Raw genomic sequence first — 20,140 nt, forward strand, 5'->3', positions numbered from 1 at the left:
TGCACTTAATTTCAGCCAGTCCATGCAGCTGCCCCAGAAAAGATAGAAATTCAGATCTGGCCCACTTAACTCCTAAAAGGAGCATCAGATTTATCCAGGAACAAGAACTTTGAATGGTTCTATTGGAAGTTCACCTTCTGTCAGTATGCTGCCACCTCTCAATTTACTAATTCCCACACTGAGTCCCTAGAGTGCTTTCATCACATTCTTCAGTTTGCCATTTTGACTCACTCATGTGATGGGTTCACCCACCTTTCATGAACTCATCTTCCATGATCATGATGCCCACATTCCTTTTTCTAACTTTGATCTTTACTTTGCCTTTCAGCCTCATATTTCCAACAATGACAGTGTCATGTAAAATCCTACTTGTGTGACAGTGTCACCATCTGCTTGTCATCACCTCCGAGGCTTCTCCCCCTCCCACCTGTACAATATCTATCTGTAGTAAAGCCATTTATCTAGATACCAAGTCAGAAATCTTGAGAGGTTACCAAATAGTATTGAGGTCCACCTCTGCATCAGACTTTTTGTTAAAAGCTGGCAAAACAGACTTGGAGGCTGTCCTCAAGTTTCAAAGTTGTGACAGTTCTTCCCTTAAAATATCTACCAGTTATTGCTTTCCTTTGGGCTGTTCCTCCTTAGACACTTGCAGGCCAGGGCTGGGGTTACTGCAGCTGCTGCTCCTCTAAGTCCCTCTGAGAGCCCAACCTCTGGTCTCCTCACTTCCTCTGACATATAGGATGTTCTATAAATACTTATACATAATGTGATTGCTTTGTGTTTTTAATTACTGTAAAAGGTAACATAAAATTTACCATCATAACCATTTTCAAATAGACAGTTCAGTAGTGTTGGTGCATTCACATGATTGTGCATTGAGTCTCCAGAACTTTTTCATCTTGCAGAACTAAAGCTCTGTCCCTGGTATGTAAGTCCGTTTCCCCTCCCCCCAGGTCCTGGCGGCTGCCCTCCTTCTTTATGCCACTCTACATTTGATTACTCCAGGTACCACCTAGGAATGGAATCATACAAAATTTATCTTTTTGTAACTGGTTTATTTTACTTAGCATAATCTCCTCAAGATTCACCCTTATTGCAGCCTGTATCAGAATTTCCTATTTAGGGCTGAGTAATATTACATCGCTGTATACCACATTTGGTTTATTCATTCCTCACTCAAGGCACATTTGAGTGGCTTCTTCCTTTTGGTTGTTGTGAATCATGCTACTGTGAACATACTTATACAAATATCTCTTTGACACCCTGCTTCCACTCATTTGGTAATATACCCAAAAGTAGAAGTGATAGATTATGTGATTATTGTTTTTTATTTTGGGGGGAATTACCTTTCTGTTTTCTACAGCATCTGAGCCATTTTATTCTCCCACTAGCAGGGTAGTTTTCTAGTTTCTCCTCATACTGGTTAGCACTTGTTATTTCCTGGGTTTTGATAGCCTTTCTCATGCGTGAGGCAATACCTCAGTGTGATTTTGATTTGTATTTCCTGGTGATCAGTTTGACCAGTGATGCAGCTTTTCCTGTGCCTACTGGCCATGTAGATCTTGTTTGTGGAAGTGTCTGTTCAAGTCCGTTGCTCACTTTTTAATGAGGTTTTTTGATTTTGATATATTCTGGATACTAATCCATTATCAGAGATAGGATCAGCAATATTTTCTCCCATGCCATGGGGTACAGGTGATTATATTTTAAAGAAGTTTTAATCTTATTTAGTGGTACTGTTTCTGAGCTTTAGAATGACCTCATTAAAAAGGACTTTTGTATAAAAATTATTACAAGATTAAAATAGTCCTTAATTTTTTATATCAGATTTTTTCTCAATGCATAAATTACATGGGGAGGTAAATTTTAGATAAATTTTATAAAACTCAATAAAATGTAAGATAGCCAATTAGTTGGCATATTCCATCTGAGGATTCGAAATGTGCTTTTTGACCTGGCCTATCCAAAGAATATAGCCTTTAAGCTTATTAAGTTTGATCATATGTTAGTGAGTAAAGTCTGTAAAGTAATTAAAAAGTAATTATTTTCCAAACTTGAAAATATTCTGGATATAGGAAAAAAATCCTGAAAGAAGTTGAATACTAGGTTCTAGTGTCCTGACATTGACCCTGAGAGGGGTTAGAGCTCAGCAAACTTAGTATAACAAGAACTGATTGATACAGCAGTTTTTTTCCCCAATAAAGATCTTCCAGCATTCAAAAAAGGATTTGCAGGATATTATGATGAGTCACACCCATAAAACCATTCCTGATACTGGGGAATGTTAAGGTCCTATAGTCAGAGAAGAGAACCATACATGTACATTGAGAAGAATCTTACTCCCATTTTCCTGGTATCCTTAACAAAAAGTGAAACAACCATTACACAGATTTTATTGTACAATGCAAGAAAGCCCCCCAGTTTATCATCAAAGACCAGATTTTTCCTGACACTTAAGAAAAATGTGTCACAAAGGTTTTTACAGACATGATGATAGACATTATGAACAGCATTTTACAAAAGGCATATAAACATTGTTTGTGTGAATATTGCTTCTTCCTTGATAGAACACCAGAGGTATAATATGAATTACAGTTCTATGAAGGTATTTCTTAATAGCTAACGTTACATGATTTAATATTTAATCTCATGGACAAAAATTGTCTGTGACCTAGGCTCACCTCAGCGTCTGGCCATTATTAAAGCTTTCAAAGCCTGTTTCATCATATCTGTGTGAAAATTTAGGCTCTGGAAATATCCAATACCAAACTTCAATGGGATATGATGCCCCTTAGTTTACATTCTATATCTAAATAACTTGAGCTCACTTACAGGAAAGGAAGAGATAAACTCCTGCCCTGGCAAAAAGGACAGCTATTTGCTGATGATGTAGCTTATTTTAAATCAGGCCATAAGAATTTTGTCTTGAAGTTGCTCTTCCAGGTCCTGTCTTTAAAAAAAAAAAAAAAATTAGAAGAAAACTAACATTCAAGAACTACTAAGTAAAAAGATTGGACTCATAAGACATAGTCTTTCCAAACCCAGTTTACTGAGGATGGAGCTTTAACAGCACCATTGTTCAGCCTAGATTAATTCCTTATCAGCCATGTTGGTTAATGGACATAAGTCTGAACATTAGAAGTTGGGACAGACATCTGAGGGACCCTCATGTACCTTAGCGGAAAGAGTATATGCTGAGCCTTACCAGGTTGGTTTAACCAGAGTATCAAATCTTTCAACCAAGATTGAAAGACATGTGCAGCAACTGAGAAAGCATCTGCTTCAGCTCTGTGGATCCCCTAGTCCTTGTTCGCATCAAGAGTGTTCTTAGCTTCATACTGGCTTCTCATAAAAAGGACTACAATTGTATGTGCTAATTAATTGTTTTCCATAAATCTAGGTCTCTCGTAGATGAATATTGTCACAGTCTAGAAAGAAGGCTGACAGGTCATAATTTTTTATATTTTCTTGTCCTTGATGCCATAATCCAGGAAATAGTTTTGGTTATTGTCAGGCACTTGCAAGAGAACCAGAAGGGAAATATTAATAGAAGGGTAAGTAAGGATAGAAGCAGGGAGGTCAGGTCTGCCTTGGCAGTAGTCCTGGTGAGTAATGACAGTGATTGACCTAGAGTGAGGAGAATGAGAAATGGTTGCATTGGGGATATATTTTGAAAGTGGTGCCAACTGGATTTGCTGACCATGGATATGGTGTGTCAGAGAAAGGCAGCATCAAGGCTGACTCAAGGATTTTGGCTTGAGTGACTAGGAGAATAGTGTTGCTATCAACTGAGATTCTTAAGTATAATTGTTCTTATTTTTAAATTTTGCTAACAGTTGCCTTTAAACATTTGAGCATCAAAGCAAATCACATGTACAGCCCCTGAACCAGTTAGATTATACCTCTGCCTCAAATTTTAAGAGTCATATTAGTGAACTTTGACTTAATATATTACAAATTTTAGAAATTAAAATGAGCATGTTTTTGAAGCAGTTTATTCATAAGAGAGTGTGTAAAAAGTAGAAACTGCAAAATGTGTAACTGTTGTATGCTGTTTTACCTTAATCTAGAATGGACGGGTATTCTGCTAAAAATCTTTATCAGCCATGTCAGTGAACAGATGTAGAAAAGATTGACACAAGTCAGCACAGACATCCCTGGCATCAGATGTGCCTTAGCAGAAGGTGTCTATGCTGAACATGTTCAATATACTCTTGATAATGCTTTCTTTGTAAAAGCATCATGTTTAGGAAAAATTGGGAAAGCCAGGCTATTTTTTTCTGAGTAAATGGACTTGAGACTTCATGAAAACATTATTAGTCATTAAAGAACAAAAAACACACTCATCAAATTACCGATTGGAAAAATAATTTGTAATTCAATTCTTGAGTATAGGTGATGTCTAACATTCAGAAATTCCACATTTACTGCTTCAGCACCTCACCCATGACCTCTGCAGGGCTTGTGTCCAGAAGGGAGTCACGTAGCTGTTGAGTGAGCTGAGCCAGCTGCCTGGGTTTCTCTCTATCTCTTCACCCATACCTAATAACTCTCCACAAGTTGAAACTTTTATTTGTAAAAATTAATCACCCTAACAGAAAGTTAACCGCTGATGCCTAGCAGAAAGAATTTGCTTTTTACTGCATTTTATGTGGCAAAGTAAATGAGATAATAGTATCGATATTTGGAGCTTCAAGAAGACTTACCGGATATCAGCTGCCTCTTGAGTAAATGAAGGGCTGCTTCTTGGGCATGTGTGTTCCTTGTGTGTGTGTGTTTTCCATGTCACAGCTGCAGCAGCAGGGCCTCCACTTTGGGTTGTCTCAGCTAGTACCCTAGACCAGCTAGCCTGAACCAGCTAGCCATCCCACCCATCCGTGAACAATGGCATGTCTTATCAGTTGACTGATTAAAGAGACTGTGTATTGCTCTGGACCAGAGCCTGGGACTGAACACATGAATTCACTAACATGAGCCAGGGTCAGACCCAGATCTTTCTTAGAAAAAATCTAAACATATCAATGACCTGGTCACAAAAAGCTGGGTAACAACAGCAAACTCAGATAGGTTCCTGTTCTCTTCTACTTCTTCATCAGATCCAGGACTATTGAAAGGTAGTTTGACTCACCTTGAGAGTTATGCTTGAGCACTGACTGACACAAGAGGAACACTAGGTGGCAAAGGACCCTCTTTCTGTTTGGTCTTACAGAAAAGAGCAAAAAAGTAAAGGTCCATAAATCACAAGTGATCTTTTACTGATGCTGTGCTTCCAAAATATATTTGCAGAATGGTTAGCTGTAGTTTAGCATATTGTAAAAGGTGGTAGAGATAACTCATTTTATTTGACTATGGTGGTGGTTGTGACTATATTGTACTTGAGTTTTGTAAATTTGTCATTGAAGGGCTAGCAGATTTTATTATAAGGCAGCATGACTCTGCACTCTTAGGCTTCATTAATTATGATACCTAGACATAATTAGGCTTTAGCTGAGAATAGCAGATTTAAAGAGTTCTAAGGGGGATAAAAGGAGTCGAGATTCTGAGAAACTGAAAAAACAAAACAGGAGGCATCCAGTGATTCTCAGGCACAACACACAGGACGACTCACCGCCCATCATCGGAGTGACTCCCGCTGGGCTTTCACCACAGCCAGTCACTTGGGAATGTGTCCCTACCCTCTGCATTTTATTTTTGTTTCATATTTCATGGTAACCTATTGACAGATATAATCTAAAACAGTCTCTATGATTCAAAAATAACAACTTTGATAATTGGAATTTTAATTTTTAAGAATAGAATTTTTTTATAAAAATAGAATTTATTATAGAACAGTTTTAAGTTTACAAAAAAAAATTAAGCAGAAAGTAAAGAATTCCTACATACCTCTTCTCCCCCACATCTTGCTTTATGGGTACATTTGGTATAACTAACATCCATAATTTACATCAGGGTTAACTCTTTGTGCAAGCATAGTGGTTTTTTGACAATTGCATGATGTTTAGTATCTCCTCATTCCAGTATCATACACAATAGTTTCACTCCCCTGTTCTTCCCTTCCCCATTTTTACACTGAACCTTAGCAGCCACTTATCTTTCTAATGTCTCCGTAGTTTTGTCCATCCAACTGTTCCTAAGATAGTTTCATTTATCGTACAGTGAGCCCTCCATAAATACTATGTGCCTAGCAGTTTCCTATGATTGGTAATATGGCAGAGGACCAAAAAATTAAAAATCCCAATCTCCATGAAGTTTATATTGCAGTACATCAAGCCCCTAAATTTGGCTAGGTTGTATGTGGGTGTGAAATGGACCCAGGAGTGAGAACACACGATGAGAGGGGGTAGGTAGAGAAAGTAATTTGAGAATGGTACCTCCTACTAGTTCACCCCATGGTTTCATTTCAGATCTATCCTCCCTGTTTTTTTATTTCCTGCTGTCTAGTCTCAAATATTTGTTCTGCTGTCCTCTTCAAGCTGTCACCTGTATTTCCTCTCCTCTGATCAGCTAGAGCAAACACCATTTCCCAACTCTTACTCTCCTGCCATCTCTGAAATAAGTGCAAGCACTTCTTTTACGATAAGCTTTTATGGTCAGTTATTTCTAGCTCTGCCTAGTATTAATAAAATACAAAGTTTGCAAAATTATAAGCACAACTGCTCAAGATCATCCTGTAAATACTAATTAGACAAGGTCCTCCCCTTTGGAAATAGGTGACCCAAAATTCTCAGTCATAACCTTCCAAAATCCCCTCTTGCTGGGCAAGGAGACCTCTTTTTCACTGTCCTTTTTCCTACTGCCTGCTTCCTGGTCCTAGTGTTGCACCTGAAATAAGTGCTTTCTATAAGTGAGGATGGACAAAGATTCATTTTCCTTCTCTGCAACTCTGCCTCACATATTCCTCTGGTGGTGTGTGAGAAACGCTCTTAAAGAGTCTAAGTGGACGACTGGAGCCTTCCTGAACACATTCTTAGAGCAGTTCAGCTCTTAACTGGCTGCTGAGAGCAGCAGAGTGTATCTCTTTGCAGCCCCACAAGTCACACTGGTATCTTGAAATTGACCCTGGTGGGAGTATTTGTACCATGGAAACTGGTCAATGCCTTAAATCAAACTTTTACATTTTCCCCCAAGAGCTACTCCACTCACATACACCCTGGATAGACCCTTCTTAATCAGATTCTTATAGGAACAATCTTAATTCTACCATAGTAATTATATCTATAAATACAACATTAATTCATGTGCTCTAATTCATGTCCTCCTTGAAAGGAGGAATGTGGCAACATACAGGTAGTTTCATCCATGTTACCTTATTGGAATAATCACAGCTATATAACAACAGCTAAACTTGCTGTTGTCTGGCTGTGGTCACAGTTGTCATTTCTTTCCCTGGGGTGGCAGTTTGCTTATCCAGGTGTCATTAACAGATGTTCAGGTGCTGCCCTTGCTATCGCTTTCTTTTTTTTAATTGAGGTAACATTGGTTTACAACTCTGTATGTTGCTCAGAGCCATAGGATCACACCTCTTCAGATGTATGTTACCACACCCACCACCAAGACACCCATAGTCCTCCACTGGATCCCCTCACCAGCCTTATCTCAGCCCTTCCCCTCCTATCCTGGTTGCCTCAATTCTAGAGTCAGATTTCTAGGGTTTATTACTGGTTTCTGTCTGACCCTTTTTATTTATCTATATTCCGCATATAGTGACGCCAGTCAGTATTTGTCTTTCTCCTTCTTATTTATTTCACTTAGCATGATCCCCTCCAGTTCCACACATGCTGATTGCCTTTTGTGCTCCATATAGGACTGCACATGCAAGAGCAAAAGCTGACGCCGCTGACCAGGCTGCACTGGCCGCCCGGCAGGAGTGCGACATCGCTAGAGCTGTAGCCCGGGAGCTGTCTCCTGACTTCTACCAACCAGGTAAAACAGGTGTCCTGTAATGGGACAGGTAGGAGCATTGCCTGTTGTTTCCTTTTCCTTGTGACTTAAAGTTCTATGCTTTGTGAATACCAGCAATACTGTTTTAAAAAGGGAGGGTGGGTAGAGTACAAATATCTGAAGTTGGAGTGGTAGCACCACAGATTTGGATTAGTCCTTGGCATATATCCCTTTTTGCCTTCCCATCCACGGAACAAACTTTGAGCTGATAGCAATAAATGAGACAGAAATCTAAAAGAAAGATCTCTTTCGAAGAAATTGTGTATTATTGACCATTGCAGATAACTATACCCCAAATTCAGAGGCACCTGCAACAGTAACAGTAGCAGGAAGAGAGGAACCAGTAAGTACCTGTTTTACAGTCATAGCATAACCAAAGCAGCAGCAGGGTTAGGAAAAAGTATGTCACCTAAAGACAGACTACTCTGCACAGGTTAAGAATGCATGTCATGGTAGATGAAAGTGACAGCATCAAAAAATAAGTCCTATTATCTGCCTCTCAAATGTAAAATAGCAACAAGTATTCGCGTAGGTTTAAATATCTAACTCACTCCTCCTGGTGGTTTTCTGTAGAATGTCGCCATCTCTTTCTGTAATATACCATTATTGATAACAATAGCCACGTTTTTATGTTTTTCCATTGTTTTATAACAATATAGTGATTGACAGTTCAACAGATTTCTGGGTGAAGAGACCAAAATGTTTTAAATATCAACATTTCTATTTTCCTGATAAGAATTTTTCCACATCGATTTGTATTAAATCATGCTGCATCATGTATGCTCAGTACATGTTTGGTTCCAATGAAGATACAACACTGGAAACCACAGAGCATTGTTGTGAATAAATGAACAAGGTAAATCAAAGGTAACAGAATAGCAAGATCCATATAAAAGTGAGAAATCTGACTATAATGAAGGATGGCGAAATGAGAAGGGAATGATAGTGATTTTTTTTTCTGCAAAGAATGAAGACAGAGGCCACATTAAAGACACCTCAGTTTATGAAAGACCAGTTGGATTGCCCAATATGGAGTTGTCACTGAATCCTGCAATAGTTCAGACAAGGGAGTCAATTAGTGATAATGGGTATTTTCTTTCACGTGTATCTTTCTTAAACCTCTTGGCGAGATCTTAATCATGTAATATATATGTTTATTTTATTAGGAAAGGGAAACTTTCTCTTTTTTAGTGACCTCTGGTGTGAAGTAAAATCACACTTCCTTGGAACCTGTTAATTAGTACATTACAAACTACATGTTAAAGGGTTTTAGAGTTTAAGAAAGGGTTCAGCTCCCCAAGTGGGATTGTCCTGCATCTGCCCCTGGGAAACAGGCTGGCCATCAGGAGACAAGGCTTCTTCACAAAGCAGCCCTGAGCTTGAGTTGTTTTGAAAGCAAACAAACTATTGTTGTCTGCAGATGGTAATTTCTTGGTTCTGTTGTAAATTCTGTTGGAGAATAGGGTCCCTATAGATTTCTTTTAGGTGTTACCTAGAGGTAAATGATATGGAAGATCACCTTAGTTTCCCAGACTAAATAGTTTTAAAAGCCTTTTATAGAACAGAAGCATTTAAGAGAAAAAAGTATTGTGGGAAAATGTAATCCTACCCTTTCCTAATTAAAACAGCTTCATAATAAGCAAGTTGTCCATCAGTAATGAATGCTTCACAGTAGCAGGAGATGACAACTGGTCTATTTGAGACCAGGGCTGAGGGGGGGATGGAGGGCTACAATCTCCTTTGACCACAGCCAACACTTCCTTCAGCAACTGTATAGAAAGCCTTTTCTGTACTGAGTAGTATTGATCTTCTCAAGGGAGCATAACTCATGCTTTCCATGCTGTATTTACAGTGTGATCAAATCAAACAGGCATTTCTAAAGAGGCTTTCAAGTACTTTTTGTAAGTCAGACTGCTCATTTAATTTACATATCCCAGATAAAAATGTTTCCATTGTTTGGAATGCATGTGTCATGCAGAGAAGTCATTAATCCTGGGAAGAAGGATGTCTCAGAGCTTACATTTTGAACACTTTTCATGGTTAGTTACCTATTTTTTAGGACCTGGCAATATTTTCAGATATTTGCCATCGTAGTTCTCTTACATTTTTTTTTAAAGATTTTTTTTTAACATTTATTTATTTATACAAGCACTGGGTACAGTCAGAAGCGCGGGAGGGTGAGAGAATTCACCAGAGCGGGGAGCAGAACAGGCAGAAGGACCGAAGTACTGCTGAGGGGAGCAGCGGACGGCAGGAGAGGTCTGCGCGCCATGTGGGACCCTCCTCCGGTGGCCAGGGAGCAGCCGGGGATCAAACCGGCGCTGCAGAGGCTACGGGCAGCTTCTCAACCCAGCGCTCAACCACTGCGCCACCGGGGAGGCCCAGTTCTCTTACATTTCTAATGCAAAACTGCATTATTCTCCAGTTCAGTTAAAACCATCCCACGTGGCAATGTTTTTTCTCTAGTTTTTATCATGTCAGAGCTCAATCCTAACAAAAAATAAGCATACAAATGGACGCATGTGAATGTGTATGTAGGTAATTGCACATATGCACACAATCCTAAATTGTCATAAATAATATAGTGAGTCATCTCCAAGAACTTAGAAATGAGATTGTCCCTAACTTCAAAATGGTACTACACGATTTTCTTGAAATAGAAAAAGTCAGGAGGCAAAAAGTTGGAAATGCCTAGCCAAGCACTTACAGAGAGAAAATGGCTGAAGCCTTGGGGTCTTCCAGTTGCATCAGCAAGGAAGTTTCTATTACAAAGAAGGACACAAGCAACTATAGCCAATGGTATATGACTTTATTGGCAAGATCATCCAATAGGATACATGCATCAGGCCAGTTCAGTCTGATGCCATTAGATATTTCATTTCATGCTCCTTGTCCTGACACCACTTTTACCAGTAGCCATCTAATTTTGGTTGAGCTGTTCATGGAGATCAACCAATAGGGAGAACTTGCACTAGTGGCTTCAGTACAAGTCCTCTGGCCTGTGTAATATTTACATTGTTCATTGTAAATTAATTAATTGGTCTTCTATTATGATACATTTGTCCTGGTGACCTTTGGTCATGTGAGTCTCCCCCAAGGTATAACTCTTCTTGAAAGTGCTTATGAAATCAGGTTTCTAGAATGGACTTTGGATGGTGATCACTAAGAATGTAATGGGGAGTGGGATATATGAGAAGGATGATTGGGAAAGTGATTTATGACTCTGTCCTGATGTTGCAATTTCAAGTAATATTAAGGGTGTAAAATTTTACATTTGTCATTTGTATGTAGGACTGGGCATAGATTTTAAAAGTGTGGGAAACACTGCCCTGGAATGTGGTAAATCTATTACTTTAAACTCTCTTGGGAGATAGACAGCATCCTCAAAAAGCTTTGTCTTCCCTGTTAAGCATGTTTATTAGTCAGTTTGACTGTGTAGCAAAGTACCATAGACTGGATGGCTTACCAGACATTTACTTATCAGTTCTGGAGGCTGGAAGTCCATGATCTGCGTGCCAGCACAGTTGGGTTCTGCTGAGAGCCGTCTTTTCCTGGTTATTTCCTGGGTGCATATATAAGGGAAGAGAGAGCTGGTGTCTTTCTTTTTATAAGGGCTCTAGTATCTTACATAAGGCTAATTACCTCCCAAGTACCCATTGGGGCCCAAGACTTCAACTATGATTTGGTGGGGGAAAGGCACACATTCAATCCTTAATACCATGTGTACATGCACACACACACTGTGTATTATTCAAGATAAAGGAAGTCTTTAATATCAGTTATTCTGGGCCATAGTTAACCAAGCTATATCTCCTGTATGAATTAGAAATCTATAAATCAAAGCACGTTTTCATTATATAATTGTCATTAATAATGTAATATTTTTAAGAAACGGGAAACATGGAATTGATGATTCCTAAACTAGCTTTCCAGGACCCAAAATTCAACATATTTTTTCTTACAACAAAAGGGAAATGGAAAATCTACTAATTGACATGAACTTAATTCATGAGTTTGCTGATTATTCTTACCAGTTATATTGGTATATTTCAGTTCCACAAGCATGAATTGAGACTAACCATGTGCACAGAACTGGAATGGGTGTCCCATGGCTTGCAGACAAGAACACAGCCACTATAGTCACAGAAGTTGCAGTATTGTTACAGCTGGGACAGCAAAGTCCTATAGGAATGTAGCAATCCTTCCATATAGAACATACTTGATACTGCTACCAGTTCCATAATCTTTTTAGAGTCTTTCAATCTGGTCCTATTTTATTTAATAACTTCTGATGTTGCTACAGAGTGTTTCTATGAGCGCTGCCCTTGTAATCATTTGTTTGAGGGAATCTTCTTAGTGCTCCTGCCCATAGCCGGCTCACCTATGAGGAACTAGCTGGGTACCCTGCTGTTACCATCTGCCATATCTGTTCAGAGCCTTATGCCAACTGTAACAAGTAACCTTCCAGTGTTGGTAGATGACATGCGCTAAACGTTTTGTGTCAGTGAGCAGGTGTCCTGTATCTGAACCTGACTTCTCCCCACTATGAATTCTCAGGGAAGGTAAAGGGAGGTTCATCGATATAGTCTATAAAAAAGATGAAATTGCAAACTGCACCAACTATTGAAACTTGTCATAATTTTCTTCCCTGACAATATTCTGACTAGTTTTTTTTTTTCTAAATGAACTGCTGCATCTCATCAACTTTATGCTGCTGACATTGCAATGCCAACACAAATTACTACAAAGAACAAGTAGCAGGCACAAAGTGTGCCATCCAGGAAAAACTTCTGTCCTCTGCACTATATAAATGTCTTGTTTTTAAAAGCATTTAATCTGGAAATTATAATTGTACTGGAAAGTACAGTTGTGTTTAGCTGGCCAGTCCCCATATGAGTATGCCATGTTAGAACCGTTTCCAACCGGACATAGTCATTTAAAAATGGCATTAGGTCATGTTCTCAAATGACCATAACTGGGTACATTTGAGTCACCTGGAATTTGTTTTAATTATAACTGACATTATTTTAGTTTTAAGTGTACAACAATTTTGAACATTTGTACACATTCTGAAATGATCATCAAAATAAATATTTACCAAGTTTTCTTAGCAACTTTCAAATCTGCAATACCACATTGGTTATAGTCTCCGTGTTATTATTACATCTTGACCTATTTATTTTGTAACTAGAAGTTTGTACTTTTGATCCCCTTCACCCATGTTGCCAAACCCCCAGCACTCCACCCTTCTGTTAACCATCAATCTGTTTTCTCTAAGTAATACATATATGTTTACCATATATAATTTTAAATCGTTTATCTCTACATAATTTTAAATAGTTTTTTTAGATTCCACATATCATTGAAATGATACATTTTGCCTGATTTATTTCACTTTGCAGAAAACCTTCAAAGTCCATTCATATCACAACAGGCAAGATTTCAATTTTTCATGGCTGCATAGTATTCTATTGACTACAGATGGTCCCCAACTTAACCATGATGTGAAAGCAACACACATCCAGTGAAGATATATTCATACTTTGATTTTTGAATTTTGGTTATTTCTCATGCTGGAGGGCAGCAGCATTGAATCACACTGTCCAGTCAGACATGTGATCACAAGGGTAAAAAACTGCTACTCCACAAGGTATTTTTCACTTTCAGTATAGTATTTGATAAATTGCATTAAGATAGCCCAAAATGTTATTATAAAACAGACTTTTTGTTAGATGATGTTGTCCATCTGTCAGCTAATGTAAAGATTCTGAGCTCATTTAAGCAGGGTAGACTAAGCTATAATATTCAGCAAGTTAGGTGTATTAAATGTACTTTTGATTTATGATATTTTCGATCTACAATGGGTTTTTAGGAAGTAACACCATCACAAGTTAAGGAAGATCTTAAGTATACCAAAACCTCTTTACTCATTCATTCATTGGTGGACATTTGGATTCTTTCTGTGTCTTGGTTACTGTAAATAATGCTGCAGTGAAAAATGCATGTATGTTTTTAAATTAGTTTTTGTTTTCTTTGGATAGATGCCCAGAAGTAGAAGTGGTGGAATATAGTGTTGTTCTATTTATTTTTTTGAGGAATCTCCATATCGATTTCCATAGTGACTGCACCAATTTACATTCCCACCAACAGTGCACAAGGATTCCTTTTTCCTCTATATACTCACCAACACTTGTTATTCCTTATCTTTTCGATAATAGCCATCCTGACAGATGTGAGGTAAGAATCTCACTGTGGTTTAGATTTGTATTTCCCTGTGATTAGTGATTTGAGATATTGACTAAGTCTTTGGAGGGGAAGGTATGTTCATATCCTCTAGCTATTTTTAAATCAGGCTTTTTTCCTTTGAGTTGTGTGAATTTTTTATATAGCTTAGATATTAACCTGTTATCTGATATATAGTTTTGTGACTATTTTCTCTCATTTAGTAAGTTGCCCTCTTGTTGTTGGTTTCCTATGCTGTGCAGAAGCTATTAGTTTGATGTAGTCTATTTTGTTTATTTTACTTTTATTGCTCCTTGCCTTTGGGGTTAAATCCATATAAACATGACTAAGACCAATATTTCCTTCTAAAAATTTAAGAATTTGAATGTAAGAACTGAAATCATAACTATTTTGAATTAATTTTTGTGTATGGTTTAAGATAGTAATCTTTTGTTTGTTTGGATGTTGCATTAGTTTCCCCAGCACTATTTATTGAAGAGATTGTATTTTCTTGCTTTGCAATTTGTGTTGGTTTTTCTTTTTCCCTTTTGGAACTTTGAATATATCATGCTTCTCTCTTCTGGCTTACAAACTGATGAAAAATATGATATGTTTTCTCTTGCTCCTTTTAAGATTTTTTAACTTGACATTTGATTATATCGTCCTGTGTATTTCATGAGTTATCTTATTTGGAACCCTGTGCTTCCTGAACTTGAATATCTGTTTTCTTCCCCAGATTGGGTCTCAGATAAGTTTTCTACCTTGTTCTCAGTATCTTTTTTTCTGGGAACCCTGTAATGTGAACATTCTTCTTGATGTACCGTAGGTCTCTTAAGCTATCTTCATCTGTTAAAATTCTTCTATTTGTTACTCTGTTTGGGTCAGCTCCCCTACCCTTATAGAGTTCACTCATTGTGCTGTTGACCCCTCTATTGCTTTGTCTAGTGACTTCGGTTTGGTGCTTACATATTTTCTTTGTTGAGGTTCTCACTTTGCTCATCCATTTTCCTCCCAAGTTCAGTGTGCATCTTTATGACCACTGCTTTCAGTTCTTTATCTGGTAGGTTACTTCTTCTGAAATTTCATCTTGTTCTGTCATTTGGAACATATTTCTGTTTTTATTTCTATATATTATTAGCAAAACAGTTGCCTTCTCCAGTCTTAGTGGAGTGGCCTTGTGTTAGTGTCGAATCTCATTGCTCAACTTTCCACTGTTTTTTGGTTGACTTTCAAACATTTGTGTTGGGTTGACAGGTCCCTGCTGTTGAGGGTATTGTACCAAGACCTGTCAGTGTTCCAAGGAAGGGGGATCTTTTCTAGGACCTAGTTTAAGGTTGATTGGATGCCAGGACCTTAGGTATCTGCTTGGAAATATCTGTTAAAAATTGGGGTTCTAGAGGAGCATATAATCTCCTTTGTGGGAGGTACTGGCAGCAATAGTGAGACCAAGAATGGGGATAAACATAGCACTCCACAGCCTGTGTTCCCTGAGAGTTCTCCAGCTTCAGCTGCACCACAGTAAGCCTATGAGAGGCAGCAAATATGGCACCACTGCTTTGGAGTATATTTATTCCCTTGCCTCAAAAAGGAAAAAAAAATCTAGCTTTGTTAATGATTTTTAAATAGCCAAACAGCACCTTCTCAGATGCACGTCACCACAACCAGTCTTCCACCATAGTCCATTGTGATTCCCCCTATCTTGTGGCCTCAATTCTACAAGCAGATTTCTAGGGTTTGTTATTGGTTTGGTGTTTTGTATTTGTTTTCACATATTAGTGGAATCTGGTATTTGTCCTCATAACTTATTTTGCATACAGTATCTCTATTTCCAACCATGTTGTTGCGCATGGGAAGAGTTCATTTTTCAAATAACAGTAATATTCCATTGTGTATATATACACGTTTTTATAATCCACTTCATCTGTCCTTGGGCACATAGGTTGTTTCCATAACTTCACTATTGAAATAGTGCTGCAATGAACATAGGAGTGCATCTATCCCTTTATATTAGTGTTTTTGCATCCTTTGGGTAGATTTCTAGAAGTGAAATTGTTGAATCACATGGTAGATCTGTTTTTAAAATCTTGAGAAAATGCTAGTCTACATTCCCACCAACAATGTATAAAGGCTTCTCTTTCCCCCACATCCCTGCCAACACGTCTTGCTTCTGGTCTCTTTGATATGGGTTAGTCTCACAGGTGTGAGGTATTATCTCATTGTGGTTTTGAATTTTTCTCACAAGTGATGAACATTTTTTCCTGTCTGTTTCTGTATGTCTTCTTTGGAGAAGTGTATTTAAACTCTTTTGCCCCTTTTTGTATTGGGTTGTTTTGTTGAGTTGTGTGAGTTCTTTTTGGACCTTGGATATCAGCACTTCATCAGATGTATGAAGTAAAAATAATTTCTTCCACTCAGTTGGGTGTTATTTTGTTTAACTGGTACTTTCTTTCACTGTGAAGAAACATTTTAGTTTGTAGTCACATTTGTTTATATTTGCTTTAATCGTTTTTGCTCAAAGACATCACTGCCAGAGTGCTTTGCATATATTTTCTTCAGTGCAGTTTATAGTTTTAGCTCTTACATTCAAATCTTTAATCCATTTTGAGTTAATTTTTGTGTAAGGTATGAGATGGTGATCTAGTTTTACTCTTTTGCATGGGGCTGTCCAGTTTTCCCAATACCATTTGTTGCAGAGACTCTCCTTTCTCCAGTGTATTCTCTTGGCCCCTTTTTCATGGATTAACTGTCTAAAGATTATTTCTGGGCTCTCAATTCTATTCCATTGATCTGTGTGTATGCTTTTGTTACTACTCTGATTACTACAGTTTGAGACGTTTGGGAGTGTGATACCATCACTCTTTATCGGGATTGTCTTGGCTATTTGGGTCACTTGTGGTTCCCTGTGAATTTCAGTTATATTTGTTCTATTTTTTTTGAAGAATGCCATTGGAGCCTTGATAGAGATAGTATTGAACCTGTATATTGCTTTGGGTAAAATGGACACTTTAATAATGTTAATTCTTCCAATGCATGATCAGGGAATATGTTTCCATATCTTTGTATTTTCTTTTAGCAATGTCATATTGTTTTCATTATATAAGCCTTCAAGTTAAGTTTACACCTATGTATTTCTTTTGTTACTATGTAAATGGTACTAATTTCTTTTTCTCCTAGCTCATTGTTTGCATGTAGAAACAACTGATTTTCTTAAATTGATTATCCTGCAACTTTACTGTACTGATGTATTATTTCAATTAGTTTTTTAGTAGAGTTTTGAGGGCTTTCTCAGTTATCTGAGGGTTTTTACCATGTCATCTGCATATAGTGACAGTTATACTACTTTTCCAATTTGAATTCCTTTTGCTTAAGTCCTCTAAAAGCTAGAATTTTTTAAAATCTAAAAGTCAGTGTTAGAATGTACTTCCACATTTGAGTAAATTCCTTGAGTTTAACATATTACTATAAGAACAGCTATAGATTAATCTGAATGAATATATCTCTAAACCACATCTTAGAAGGGCAAAAATATGATCATGTAAGAAATGCCTTTCCTAACACACTTAAGACAACTATGTCCATAGAAGCATTGCATCATTTCAAAAGTGATTAGGTTCACATTTGAGAGTTAATCAGCAACCATAACAAAAATACATCCAGTGGAATCCAAAACATAGCTTCAAGTTTAACACAGATTCCTTGAATGACCAAGTCTTCTCAACTTGTTCTATTACTGATAGGTAAATTAAGAGATAAGGAAAACAGCATTTGAAAATGTGCTTTGTTGTTCAAATATAATTGACTATTGTACTTTTTCTAGATAACTAAAGCATATTGCTCAAAGTACTAACTTTAGAAAAAAATTTTCTTGAATATACATTGAACTGCCTAAGTTCCTCCCACCACCAAATAAATGGTCTCTTGTTAGTATTTTATCAGTATCATCCTTTGCTGGCAACTGTCACTTTTGGGGATCTGTCAAAGCAGCTCCCATTTCTGCTTCCTACAGTATATGTAGATTGGACCAGAGATTTTATTATTAAGTATATCTAACATTAATATGTAAGTGTTTGAACACATTAAACATAAGAGAATTTGTCTAGTTATGCCACAAATTGAATACACAAATTAATTATGGTATTGTCATCAGTGTTCCATCAACATAATTTACCTCAGTAATCTGCAAATAAGAGAACACTGCAATTATTAGGGAAGTCAAGACTTGCTTAAATTTTATAGCTATCAAGAAATAGTAATGGTATATATTTACTTAACTTTAAAAAAAGCACCTTTTTAGCAATCTCTTTCCTCAAAGGAATGAAATGTGCTGTGCTTAGTCAAAGACTTGTAAAGAAAACAAGATAAAAGGCTAATGTTACTTAGCCATGAGGAATAAATCTTTATGAATTTTTGTTTTATCACCTTCCTTTTCTCCCCCAGGCCCAGATTATATCAAACAGAGATTTCAGGAAGGTGTAGATGCTAAAGAAAATCCAGAAGAAAAGGTACCAGAAAAACCAACTACACCAAAGGAATCTCCTCATTTTTATCGCAAAGGCACGACACCCCCAAGGTCTCCTGAGCCAAGTCCCAAGCAGAGTCGTTCTCCCCAGCCTTCCCCAAAACTCACAAAGAAGCAGAACCCCAGCTCAGGGGCAAGACATAACCAAGACAAAAGGAGTGTGGCAGATGAGCAGGTGACAGCTACAGTCAATAAGCCCTTGATGTCAAAGGCTCCCTCGAAGGAAGTGGGAGCAGGCATGCCATCGTCCAAGTACTCTGGCCGCCACCATGTCCCTAACCCCAGTAACGGGGAGCTGCATTCTCAGTACCATGGCTACTACGTGAAACTGAATGCTCCCCAGCATCCTCCAGATGAAGCAGAGGAAAGCAGCAGATCGAGCCAGTCTTCCTCAGCACTGGTGCACAAGCCATCACCCAACAAGTGGAGCGCCCCTAAATCTGTGACAAAATCAGTTGCCAAAGAAAGCAAAGCTGAGCCAAAAGCTAAGAAGTCTGAACTTGCTATACCAAAGAATCCAGCAAGCAATGAATCGTGCCCTTCTTTGGAAAAGGAAGCCAATTCAGTAAGTTGTACAAGAAATATTTTCCTTTCTTCTCTTTAGTCCTCTCAGATAGGTTTAGGTGACTTGCATCTTAACAACTAAGCTAGCAAAGTCCAGATAAGCACAGGACTCTTGAGAGTAGAGCTTAGCATGCTTGTCGCCTCAAACAGCAGTGGTCTCCAGGCAGAAATCCCTGAGTGTCCAGTCAACCACATACCTTAGACATCAATTCAAATCAGTGAAAGCGTAGTCAGCTTATTATGCCATCATAGTTACTGCACTTCGTGTAAGCTTTGCAGATTTGTCATAGTTCAGATTGCTTTAACAAAAATAGCATAGACTGGATAACTTAAACAACAAATATTTACTTCTCACAGTTGTAGAAGTCAGGGAGTCCCAGCTCAATGTAAGTTTCATTGTCTGCTGAGGACCTACCCCCCAGTTCCTAGACCTTAAGTCATCTTGCTATGTCCTCATGTGCCAGAGAGACATTGGAAGCAAGTTAAGTCATCTTGCTATGTCCTCATGTGCCAGAGAGACATTGGAAGCAAGTTCTAGCATCTTTCCCTGTGAGGGAACTAATTCATCACCAGTGCTCCATCCACATGACCTAATTACCTCCCAAAGACCACTTATCCAAATGCCATCACGTTAGAGATTAGGATTTCAATGAATGAATTTTCAGGGGACACAAATGCAGAACATACTAGTAGCTAACTCTCTGAGGACTGGAAGGGAACCATAGCTCCTGTCAAGGGCTGGTCACTCAGCTGAAGCAAGGAAGATGGCTCCCCCACTTTCTAAGAGCTTAGTCTATCTTTTAACACCCAGCACCGTCAGCATCTTTAGATAAAAGAACATCTTTTCTACCTATTGTGAAGTTTGACTTTTCTGACAGCCCATTAGATTTG

General features: G+C 38.1%; 1 protein-coding gene across 5 annotated transcripts in view; it reads left to right on the forward strand.

Moving 5' to 3' along the window:
* JPH1 (junctophilin 1) overlaps window positions 1-20,140 on the forward strand; it is a 79,372-nt gene that overhangs the window by 51,375 nt on the left and 7,857 nt on the right. For all 5 annotated transcript variants that reach the window (XM_037505222.2, XM_037505232.2, XM_037505239.2 and 2 more), the window contains exons 3-4: window positions 7,808-7,926; window positions 18,604-19,250. In XM_037505222.2, the coding sequence (XP_037361119.1) occupies window positions 7,808-7,926; window positions 18,604-19,250 (766 nt within the window). The remainder of the gene's footprint in view (window positions 1-7,807; window positions 7,927-18,603; window positions 19,251-20,140) is intronic.

Source organism: Talpa occidentalis, unplaced genomic scaffold (genome assembly GCF_014898055.3).
Source record: "Talpa occidentalis isolate TD23 unplaced genomic scaffold, MPIMG_talOcc4v2.1, whole genome shotgun sequence".
NCBI lineage: Eukaryota > Metazoa > Chordata > Mammalia > Eulipotyphla > Talpidae > Talpa > Talpa occidentalis.